At 34.6% G+C, this 12,733-nt stretch overlaps 1 protein-coding gene across 2 annotated transcripts; it reads right to left on the bottom strand.

Annotated features, from left to right (window-relative positions):
- Positions 1-1,677: 1,677 nt before the first annotated feature.
- On the bottom strand, positions 1,678-11,740 carry LOC127719521 (cytochrome P450 2D4-like). 2 transcript variants are annotated; one of them, XM_052225675.1, is made up of 4 exons: positions 11,339-11,740; positions 7,967-8,485; positions 3,572-4,012; positions 1,678-2,394 (listed from the first exon to the last, which is right to left on the bottom strand). In XM_052225675.1, exons 1-4 carry the CDS (start codon positions 11,682-11,684, stop codon positions 2,210-2,212), a joined length of 1,491 nt encoding a protein of 496 aa, XP_052081635.1. In that variant the 5' UTR covers positions 11,685-11,740; the 3' UTR covers positions 1,678-2,209. The 2 variants fall into 2 exon arrangements, with proteins under 2 accessions (XP_052081635.1, XP_052081636.1); XM_052225676.1 differs by having other exon boundaries at positions 2,231-2,394; positions 3,591-4,012.
- Positions 11,741-12,733: the final 993 nt, after the last annotated feature.

The following is a 12,733-nucleotide window of genomic DNA, read 5'->3' on the forward strand; positions in this document are numbered from 1 at the left end:
CACACGTGTCTGGTGTACACAAATATAAGTCTGATATCTTTGATGATTGTTTAATACGGACGACACACGTGTCTGGAGTACACAAATATAAGTCTGATATCTTTGATGATTGTTTAATACGGACGACACACGCGTCTGGAGTACACAAATATAAGCCTGGTATCTTTGATGATTGTTTAATACGGACGACACACGTGTCTGGAGTACACAAATATAAGTCTGATATCTTTGATGATTGTTTAATACGGACGACACACGTGTCTGGCGTACACAAATATAAGCCTGGTATCTTTGATGATTGTTTAATACGGACGACACACGTGTCTGGTGTACACAAATATAAGCCTGGTATCTTTGATGATTGTTTAATACGGACGACACACGTGTCTGGTGTACACAAATATAAGTCTGATATCTTTGATGATTGTTTAATACGGACGACACACGTGTCTGGTGTACACAAATATAAGCCTGGTATCTTTGATGATTGTTTAATACGGACGACACACGTGTCTGGTGTACACAAATATAAGCCTGATATCTTTGATGATTGTTTAATACGGATGACACACGTGTCTGGTGTACACAAATATAAGCCTGGTATCTTTGATGATTGTTTAATACGGACGACACACGTGTCTGGTGTACACAAATATAAGCCTGGTATCTTTGATGATTGTTTAATACGGATGACACACGTGTCTGGTGTACACAAATATAAGCCTGGTTTCTTTGATGATTGTTTAATACGGACGACACACGTGTCTGGTGTACACAAATATAAGCCTGATATCTTTGATGATTGTTTAATACGGACGACACACGTGTCTGGTGTACACAAATATAAGCCTGGTATCTTTGATGATTGTTTAATACGGACGACACACGCGTCTGGTGTACACAAATATAAGCCTGGTTTCTTTGATGATTGTTTAATACGGACGACACACGTGTCTGGTGTAAACAAATATAAGCCTGGTATCTTTGATGATTGTTTAATACGGACGACACACGTGTCTGGTTTACACAAATATAAGCCTGGTATCTTTGATGATTGTTTAATACGGATGACACACGTGCCTGGTGTACACAAATATAAGCCTGATATCTTTGATGATTGTTTAATACGGATGACACACGTGTCTGGAGTACACAAATATAAGCCTGGTATCTTTGATGATTGTTTAATACGGATGACACACGTGTCTGGAGTACACAAATATAAGCCTGATATCTTTGATGATTGTTTAATACGGACGACACACGTGTCTGGAGTACACAAATATAAGCCTGGTATCTTTGATGATTGTTTAATACGGGCGACACACGTGTCTGGTGTACACAAATATAAGCCTGATATCTTTGATGATTGTTTTAACGTTTTACGGACGCCTTCACGGTTTGGTTAACCGTCATGGAATAACTTAGTCACAGATAACCCCGGACATATTCCAAATGTTGTAGCGCCAACCCCATCCTCTTTATCATCGATTGTGGCATCACCAAATGAGATTTATCACAGAAATTGTTCTTGTCATGAGAAACAGATTTTAATTAGTATAAAAATGATATATCTCTTTGGCAACGGAATTACTGTGGCTTTATGCCTAGTCGCAATGAATTGTTTAGTTCATTTTATAAAGGTATGGAACTATGTTCACGCAACTGCAATTGAACTATTGCGATTGCGTCAGGAAAATTTGACAGAAGACGGTTTGGACTCTTCTCTTGAGGCTCAGGTAATTTTTGTGTGACCAAATGTTTAATGTTTGATCCGGATAATATCGTGTTTTCAATGTGTAAAATTCTGGTATGATATATACCGCTGTACCGGAACGTCCGCAATTTCAAATTTTTCAATACATTAAGTGACGTTATTTAATGTGTATTTGATCAATTATGTCTCGTATGGTGATGAAATAAATCAGCAGTTACAACAAATGACGTGAATTCGTTGTGTAGAAATCCTCACAAAAACGTTAGGGTTGGTGCTCAAATAAGACTCGGTTTGGAAACTCTTAACACATACCAATTTAACAATAAGATTCATAAACAAAAAATCGACACTTTTATACCTCTTGATTACAAATTCTTTAATGTCGTATTAAAGAAAAGTTTCTATGGAATTGAATGAATGTAAAGGAACAAAAATCAATTATTACATGTTTAAAGTAAAACCATTTCATTCAATTCTATCACAAATGATTGATCACGTGTTTCTAGCGACTGCCCTGAGCGTATACGATACAGGACTGTGAAGAATTCCGACCAATCCTTCGATCACAGGTGGATTCTCTCCAACTGGGGGAAGCAGATCAAATCTTTGAACAAGGCCTGTTAAATAGAGAAAGAGTTCCATCCTAGCTAGGGACTCACCAAGGCATTTCCTCTGTCCTAAAATAACATTGCGATTTTAATTAATTTTAATGCAGATTAAAATGTGTTCATTCAGATTTTTAAACTACATTTTAATAGTTGGCCTTTATTACTCTTGTTTAAAGTTAAAACTCGATTGTTGTCTTTCTTAAACAAACCTCAGAGTACTGCAAATGTAGATAAACAGTTTTCTGTGTGGTTACTTGTGTAATCAATCAAATAATATATTAATAAATCATTGTCAAAATATGTTTAAAGAATATAAATAAATCTGGAAGTAGATGCAAGAAAAAATTTTAAAAAAATACTGAAAAAGCAATGTAGTGTGGGTGATATTGTGCAATTAACCAGATTCTGTTTGAGCCTTTCCCAAGTCAAGAGCCTGTAATTCAATGGATGTCGTTTGTTGCTGTATATCATATTTGTTTTTCGAGGTATGTTTTGATAAGGGACTTTCCGTTTTGAATTTTCCTTGGAGTTCGGTATTTTTGTGTTATTTCACTTTTTTTTTACATAAATCATTATATTTCCGCCAATGTGTTATAACTCTAATCATTGTGTTACTGTGCTGTGGTAAATCTTTGTATTCTTGTCTTTCATTTTTGCCTATGTGTTTTATCTTTATGCCATTTTGTTTTTCTTTGTTGACATATTTGTTTGTTTTTATAGTGATTAAGATTACAACACATTGTTGACTGCTGTACCCCTTTTTTTGACATTTTTACCTTTTATTTCTGTTTGTTTTGTTCACACATTGTTGTCGATATAATGGAATTTTATGCGACTTTCATACAAATGAGAGGTTTAGCTAGATATAGAACCAGGTTTAATCCACCATGTTCTACATAAGGAAATGCCTGTACCAAGTCAGGAATATGACAGTTGGTTTCCATTCGTTTGATGTGTTTGAACTTTTGGTTTTGCCATTTGATAAGGGACTTTCCGATTTGTTCGGTATTTTTGTTATTTTACTTTTCATAGTACCTATAATTGCTAACTTCTATAAGTCATTTGATCTATGGTGGAGAGTTGTCGCATTGGCAATCATACCATATCTTCTCATTTTTATATAACTCGTAATAATGTCAATGTTTATTTGTTATTGTTATTTGAGACAATACACATTTTTGTAGAATACAATTGTGACTGAAACAATTCTATTCTGAAAATTGAAAAGTTGTACTTAAATCATTACCCAAGGAGAAAGCAATGACCTTTTCTACTCCAACCAATCGTCCTTTAGCATCGATGAAACGTTCTGGTAAAAATTCGTTGCAGTTTTGAAAATCGTCTTCGTTTATCAAAATCGAGTCAAGACTTGCCATAATTATAGATTTTTTTGGAAATCTGTAATCTTTAAATGAAAAATCATCCTTTGCATAATAAGGTGAACCGAACGGAACAATGTTTCCTAATCTTAAAACCTCATGAACAACAGCATCACAATACGGCATGTCCTTTTTGTCAGAGAGTTGCGGTAATCGACTATTTCCAACTACCTGTTCAATCTCTTTTCTCATTTTACATTGAACATTAACGTTATTTAATAAGAACATCACGGCCCATTTTATTGCTGTTGATACTGTTTCTGTCCCGGCTGCAAAGAAGTCCCCTATGAGCCATACTAACTGATTCTCTGCAATAAGCAAGAAAGTTATATCTGTCAACTTCTAATATAGCATTTGTAATGAGGGTCTGTCAAATCAAAATTGTGATAGAGTGGAAGTTTAAAAGTATTTTCGATTTTTGTACATCTTTAATCATATCTTACAACTCATATTTTAATAACTAAGGCTTGGGCCAGATTACAGTGGACCATACATCAATCCAACATTATATGATGTATAATCGACAAATATTATTTGTCATCGGACTCTGTTTTTTTGGAATTAGGGCAGGAGAAATTGCGTACCCTTCCGGACCACTTCTCACTCTTTAGTATAGTTTTCTAATGATGTGGTTTTATTGTGTACTTTTCCGTCTTTGTTTTTCTTTTGACCATGATGTAGTCTATCTTTCGACTTACAATGTTTGACTTTTAGTATAAAAGTAAGAAGATTGGGTGTGATTCCCTGTGAGACAATTATCCACAAAAGACCAAAGGAAGAGGGTGTAAAACAGCTACAGGGCACTGTACGGCCTTCAACAATAAAACAGCTACAGGGCACTGTACAGCCTTCATCAATAAAACAGCTACAGGGCACTGTACGGCCTTCAGCAATAAGACAGCTACAGGGCACTGTACGGCCTTCAGCAATAAAACAGCTACAGAGCACTGTACGGCCTTCAGCAATAAAACAGCTACAGGGCACTGTACGGCCTTCAGCAATAAAACAGCTACAGGGACCTGTACGGCCTTCAGCAGTAAAACAGCTACAGCGCACTGTACGGCCTTCGGCAATAAAACAACTAGAGGGCACTGTACGGCCTTCAGCAATAAAACAGCTATAGGGCACTGTACGGCTATCAGCAATTAAACAGCTACAGGGCACTGTACGGCCTTCAGCAATAAAACAGCTACAGGGCACTATATGGCCTTCAGCAATAAAACAGCTACAGGGCACTGTACGGCCTTCAGCAATAAAACAGTTACATGGCACCGTACGGCCTTCAGCAATAAAACAGCAACAGGGCACTGTACGGCCTTCATCAATAAAACAGTTACAGGGCACTGTACGGCCTTTCAGCAATACACAAAACCCATAGATAACGTATTGTAATCTACAAGTTTTAGCTTTCTTAAAAGCTTTGGAGTGACTTGCTGTATCATACTTTTAAGTAAGATGTGGTTTATGTGGTTGTTAAAGTATGGGGAAAGGTGTTATTCATCTCCTTTGTGCATATACTCATAAGTGTGGTATCAAAAGCCCGTCTCCCGTCTGAGATGGGATGTATTATTGTTTTTGTATTTGTCCATGAACACTTTCTACAAAAACTCAAATTTGCTTTAACAAAATTTATTCCCACAAACTTTTAACAAAAGATTAGGATTGATAGAAGAAAGCGTCCTTTCAATTTTGAATTCTTTGGTAGGATCATTAGAAATGTGGTTTGATTTTGAACATTTATGATTTGTCATTCCACCTTTATGAGACTTTGACGGTCAGATTAATAAACTGAGGTAATATTTTACATACCATGCATTAGATCTAGTATGCTTTGAGCAATTTACTACAACATTTATACTGTTCTTGGTGTTGGTGAATCTAGACTTGCTGTGAATTTTGAATTTTTTTTTGGTTTGTTGTTCAGAGTTATGGGACTGTTAACAGGCATTTATTTGCATATAGATATTCTCATTAAAATTTTCCTACACGTCCATTTTTGTAAATAGTTATAAGATGCCTCCTTATTAAATATTCTAGATTATTCTAACAAAAATTCTAATGCACAATTCGGGGGTATCGTATGCTCATTGCGTAGCTGTTTTTTTTATATCAATATATCATTCATTTTGGCTTTATCAAATGGTAACATGTATTCTGACAACATTCTTGAAGATTATTGGCAGTAATATACATTTTCAGATTGATTGATTGATTGTTGGTTGCTTAACGTCCAGTGGCAAATATTCCATGCATATTCAGGACGAGAACAAGTTCACAATAAATACAATAGGTAGGTTCTGTAATAGAGGCGTCCGGGATTAAGGTCGGAGAAATTTAGACTGCCACGGGAAATGAGGGTATATTAGATAGGGACAGAAATTTAGCCTTGCAACAGGTCACCTACGGACCCCTCAAAGAGTTGTTGCAAGGGTTCTTAACGTGCAAAGAGCGTGGTACTCTCTTTACACGAGGCATCGGATTTAACGTCCCCATTCTGACCGGACGTGGCTGCAAATTTGTACATCCCGTACAGCCAAACGGACGCCCCACTTTAGCACGGGTTTTACTGCCGGTCAGAGGAAGACCAATGGTGACCATACTTCTATTCCCCAGTCACCCTTGGGGGTGCATTTTCAGTGTTTGTGCATATGCATATATAACATAATCAGATGAGCACTCAGGAAAGTGTTCATCTTTGCCCCTCGTCTGATTTATCTTATCTAATTTGATGTGACATCATATACATGTTTTATAGTAAGATAAACGAGTAAAGGCAAAATAATTCATTGATCGGGTTTCGGATCTTGAATACGCATACTGTAATTTTTACGCATTTAATATCTTCTCCAGTGCGGGTATTATTCCAAATTCTATATCTCATTCTAGCCAATAGAATCTTTTCCATATCATAAGGCAACCAATGAGAACCGATATTTGTTACGTAATAATTTCAAGATGGCGTGAATATCTTATGAAACTAATAGCTTCGTACCGTGATGCAAAGCAACGTGATGCGAAATAAAAAGTCACCGGCATGACAAAAAAACAACGGTCTTATATATGATAAAAACATCAAACGAAAAATAAATAAGACAAACAGCTACTACAGACAACGACTGAATTACAGGCTTTTAACTTGGTACAGACACTGAACAGAGTGTGGTGGATTATACATGCTTGAGAGCGTTTGTTCTTCTACTAGTTCTGTATATGTATATTGGGTTTGTCAGGTTGTCAGGTGATTACCTTTTTGGCAATGTTATTTTATTTTAGGTATTATACTCAAGTACATGTAAACAACTTTTCTGTGAGTCTGTTGTATTAATATTACCATAACAGCATTCCCGATAAAAACAGTTCAGTGTGAATATAAACACCCCGTATCATAAACCTTCCACGATTCTAAAACTATATTTTGTAAATTTAACTGGTCCGGTGTGTGCCCATATAAACCTCTGTTTAAACAGAGCATAAGTAGGGAAAACCATTGCATGTAAATATGGCGATGATGTATGAGAAAATTCATTCCTCGAAACTGTAAGTACATAATGCAGCGTTACCTTCGCTCTTTGATGACAGGTCCCCAGTTCGCCATAACGGTATACAGTAAAAACAGGAAGTATTATAAAACAGAGTCAAACTTGGTTTGTGAAAACTATCAAGTGTACTTTATGTCCGTACACTAAAATGATAATATTGGTTGAATATCCATTGTTCAGACTATTGCTAACTTATCACAACGTTTTATAAATATTTCTCAGAATGCATTAAATATTGAAACGGTGAAGATGTAAGATAATGAATAGGGAATTTTAACATTCATATTCATGTAAGTAACATAGCACGGAATATGTTACCAGTTTGTTTACCTACTAGAACCAAATTGGCAATCTGAAATATTTAAGAATAGGGGTTAAAAAGGGTATATTTTCCCCTCTTGTCCTTTTAAAACGATCTGAAAAATGAAAAGGGAGGACTAACGATTTTCAGGAGATATAATTAAAACACGCAATTTATTCACGTGAAAGTTTGTCATATGATATCAATTCATCTTTAAAATTGAGAATGGAAATGGGGAATGTGTCAAAGAGACAACAACCCGACCATAGAGCAGACAACAGCCGAAGGCCACCAATGGGTCTTCAATGCAGCGAGAAACTCCCGCACCCGGAGGCGTCCCTCAGCTGGCCCCTAAACAAATATGTATACTAGTTCAGTGATAATGGACGTCATACTAAACTCCAAATTTAATTGTTAAGTACCTGTAAAAATAGTGTCTTTTTCATGTTTATGAAGTGCTATTTCTTTCAGGAAGGCATCAGAAAAATCCCGAATATCGTCTTCGTCGTAGGTTGCTTTGTGTTCTTGCACTTCGTCTTTAAATAATTGGACATTTTTACCCACGGTCTTTGCAATTTTTTTTACTCTAAAAGCATCACCAGGTATCTTTGCAAGTAAAGGTATAAAATTCACTGGCCCCGAAAAAGCTGCGTCTTTAAAGGTTTCTTGCTGTAGACCAATAAAGTATTTGAACCTAGGATCATTATAATCAAATCTATGGCCAACAACTATTGACATTACATTGTTAGAAACACTAATATTTACTGTCTCTAAAAAGTCAAAAGGTTTTCCATTAAAATCTTCTATGTACTTTAAAAATATCTCAATTTCTTCCACTACTTTTGGTTCATAGCTACGTTTTCCAAATCCAAAGTCTCTTAGTTTTGAAAGAGCAAATTTTCGCTGCTGTTTCCATGATGATCCATTTGCTGTAGAAACGCCTGAAGTGAAATAAAAAGACCATTAAGAAGTTATATTGTCGGCATATAGTACAAGAAAAACATAATTCAATCCAAACAGTATACGTAAAAGAGGGACGAAAGATACCAGAGGGACAGTCAAACTCATAGATCGATCACAAACTGACAACGCCATGGCCAAAAATAAAACAGACAAACAGACAAATAATAATACAGATGACACAACATAGAAAACTAAAGACTAAGCAACACGAACCCCACCAAAAACTGGGGGTGATCTCAGGTGCTCCGGAATGGTAAGCAGATCCTGCTCCACATGTGGCACCCGTCGTGTTGCTTATGTTATTACAAATCCGGTAATAGTCTAATTCGGTAGGTCAAATTCGTGAAAAGGGAAGGGTATTGTAGTTACGACATAAGGCACATATCCGATATCATCTGTGAAACGGTTATTCCATAACGATCAACCAACTCGTGATGGCGTCCGTAAAATTTACGAAGGGATGATTTCAACTTCACCATTTGGAACTCTTGGTTTAATAGCTTCCTTGTGAGCATCAATCCTCTATCAAGGAAATCATGATAGGAAATACAAGCCCGGGAATATCGTAGCAATTGGGAGATTAAACTCCGTATGCAGGCGCTGCTGGAATGTTGCTACATAGAAATGGAAAGTTCACAATTGGGAAGTTGAAATCATCTCTTTTGTCATCATTAGTTCGACTTGATAGGCAAAACATGACATACAAAATGATTTTATTTCGTCTTATAAAAATATAGCTTTTGAAATTTTGGTCTAGAGCATACTTTAAGTTGATATCTTATTTATTGATAAAGGTTTTTCTATCAATAACATGTTGTTAAAAACCATTGCGTCTGGTATTTTTTTAGGGGTGGGCAAAAATTCGCCTATTTATATTTTTAAGACGATCATGTTTCTTTTATGAGTAAAGGTAGATAGATGTAGGGCATACCTCAATCAGACAGCAACCAAAACGACAAACAATAACACAAAATATTTTAAAAAAAATTTCTGCATTTAAATTTTGTACAAATTTATTAACACAATGCACACAATTGTGTCCTTTTGAACTACAAAACCCTTTCTAAATGAAATATGGTGCGAAGTACAGTCACCGATATTACATTTTAGGACGACGTGTTTCATATCAGCAAGTTAAGGATGTTTGGTACTCTAGGTTTTGACGTTTTGTCAGATATTCGGAATCCTCTAGTTTTATCCAATGTAGTATCAATAAAAATTTTGCCCACTAACCCTAAGCTTACTTTTCTTTTTCATAGTTTTTGAAAGTAAAAAGGTGCCAAAGTTAAATGCATGAAAAATATAGAGAGAATCATTTCCCGCCAAATTTTCAGTTGATTAAATCTTAAAAACAAGGACACGACTCTGTCATTTTTTTTATAAACTATCAATTTATAATAGTCTTTTAAAAAACATACTATTTTGAAACAGAGGAGCGAACATCCTTAAGTACTCTGAACTTACTTTCAGTAACTGCAATTATTCTCTGATACAAAGATATTTTTTATATATATTATTACTGTAATTGTAATTGTGCTAATGATATGTAATGTGATTTAAGAAAACAAAAACATCATAGAAATCATATCAGTACCGAAAAGTCTTCTCGATTGTCATTTCACTATGTGAAATTCTTAATAAAGGTTTCAAATGACAACGAACACTGTCAGAATTTCGTTATATTATTATGTTCTAGTTGATATATTTCTTTGGTTTATTCAGGAAAATGTGGACAGCTTATAGAAAATATATCGTCTTGATTTTCACAAATATCACCAAAATCAAGTAGTTTTATAAATTTATCAATTTAAACCTATATTCATAACTGGAAAAAAAAATATCAGCTGTGAGGTAATGTTTTGTTTTATAATCACGTTTAAACTTCATGGACTTTAATACTTCGCGCAAGTATTCAGCAAACAAAATATATGTATTGAACTTTTTATGCTTTTTGTAGATACCTTTATTTAATACTGAATAATGTGAATTGTATTTTCGACTTCAATAATCATAAATCTATCGAACAAAGTCTTTTGATTTCGTAGGTTAGGTTGTAAGTCTTTTTTATTAATCGACATTCCTGCAAGTTACATAATTTTTCATTTACAACTATCATTCTTCTTTTTTTTCAAGCTTTCCCCCAATTTTCCTTAAGAGGGAATATGAGACCATAGTTAATATCAGCTGTATCTAAGGGTGGCACAAGAATAAATATAAACTTTTAATACTCAAATCACGAGGTTATCGACAATAGAATTGATATAACCAACTGTGTATAGCTATGATGTTTATATTTCATACATATAGAAATAAGAAGATGTGGTATGATTGCCGATGAGACAACTCTCTACCAGAGACCAAATGAAATAGAAGTTTAAAACTATAGGTCACTGTACGGCCTTCAATAATGAGCAAAACCCATACTGCATAGTCAGCTATAAAAGGCCCCGAATTGACATATGTAAAACATCTCAAACGAGAAAACTAACGGCATGAAAAAACTCGAACCTATAGCTGTTCACTCGATCCCTGCGCAATAATCATATCATAATATTCATCCATATTTGTGTTATTGCTTTTATAGTATGTTATGTCTAAATAAATGTGAAACAGATATCTTAATAACCGATTCACTTTCATTTTTCAAATACTGGAACCTACGAAGTCATATCAAAGAATGAACGATATGCATGCATAAATGTAAGATGTACATTTATATTTTTGTAGTTGAATTAAAAACAATATAATTCAATACATTATATTTGAAGCAAAATATTGAAATAAAAACAAATTAGACAAAATAGCAAAAGTATTGTTTCTGGATGTCTTACCAGGATTGTCAATTAAAGTATTGATGAAAAGAGGCGGTCTGTCAGACAAGAAATCGCCTTTTGAAAGTAATAAATCCTTAATATTGTCAGCTCCATTGACAACGATTACCCAGAAGGTTCCTATCGACATAGTGAACATATCTCCGTATTGTATTCGAAGTTTGCGGAAAACGTTCAGAATGTTAGGATCACCGGAGAATTGGTTTAAATTTCCAATTAAAGGCAAAGGTGTCGGTCCCGGAGGAAAATCCTTAGGTCGTCTTGACCTAATCCATAGCCAGACGAAAAGGCATGCAGAAATAGCAATTAATACGCCGAAAACCGAAACATCTGGTAAATACACCATTTTGTATATCTCTTTTCGAATCAAACATGTAAGGGTTATAATGACATGTCTGTTATTAGTTTAAGGTAGTAGGATTACCAGGTATTTAAATTGTTTGGTTTCATATTGAATTACATACGGTACCGGGTGAGTGATTGTTTCAAGAATTCAATCACAAGTAGGTTATGCAATATGTGATCATAGGTAGGCTATTTACCTTTATTTACCTATGTGCACTTTTTATCAATACAGAATATGTTTGTTTTTCATATATTTTAATCAGATTATTTGTTTCTGTGAATCTTATACATACATATATCATCAGTTTTTGAAAGAATGGTTGTCTCTACGATATAAATTTATTGTTAATTTTGAGCAGTTTATATAGTTAGTAATTTTGTATATGAATACGTTTTTAAAAGAAGTGCTAGTTTTGGATGTTATAAGGTATAACAAGTATGTTAGAAGAGGTTTTAGATACTAAGGTACTTTAAAATAGTTAATTAAAAAAGAGGAGAAGTGGAGTAATCAGAGTTAGAGGTAGTTTATATTATCAGCCATTAACAGTTTAACAGATAATTAGATTTGTAAGAATTTGGTATCATAAGTCGTTATAAGTCATGCATTGCTAGATACAAAGAGATTTGTTAGGACATTATTCTGTTTATTTTTTTAAGATAGAACGTTAACCCATATCTACCCTTTAATTCTAATAATACATTGTCGATTGAATAACACCCATTTTGCCTATACAAATATTGTAACATTTCATATTACTGTAATGATATGAATATTTGTTTGACGTTGCCATTAAAGCGGGAGGTTTGGCATGCCACAAAACCAGGTTCAACCCACCATTCTTTTCTTAAAATGTCCTGTACCAAGTCAGGAAAATGGCCATTGTTATATTATAGTTCGTTTCTGTGTGTGGTACATTTTAATGTTGTGTTTTTGTTGTGTCGTTGTTCTCCTCTTATATTTGATGCGTTTCCCTCAGTTTTAGTTTGTAACCCGGATTTGTTTTTATCTCCATCGATTTATGAGTTTCGAACAGCGGTATACTACTGTTG

This window comes from Mytilus californianus, unplaced genomic scaffold (assembly GCF_021869535.1).
Source record: "Mytilus californianus isolate M0D057914Y unplaced genomic scaffold, xbMytCali1.0.p SCAF_11, whole genome shotgun sequence".
In the NCBI taxonomy this organism is placed as follows: Eukaryota; Metazoa; Mollusca; class Bivalvia; order Mytilida; family Mytilidae; genus Mytilus; species Mytilus californianus.

Excerpts from the sequence above, each read along its gene's own strand:
- LOC127719521 (XM_052225675.1), bottom strand. The coding sequence starts at position 11,684 with ATGGTGTATTTACCAGATGTTTCGGTTTTCGGCGTATTAATTGCTATT. Across the intron at positions 8,486-11,338 it reads TACTTTAATTGACAATCCTG|GCGTTTCTACAGCAAATGGA; the intron begins GTAAGACATCCA and ends ATTTCACTTCAG. Across the intron at positions 2,395-3,571 it reads GGTCATTGCTTTCTCCTTGG|GACAGAGGAAATGCCTTGGT; the intron begins GTAATGATTTAA and ends ATGTTATTTTAG.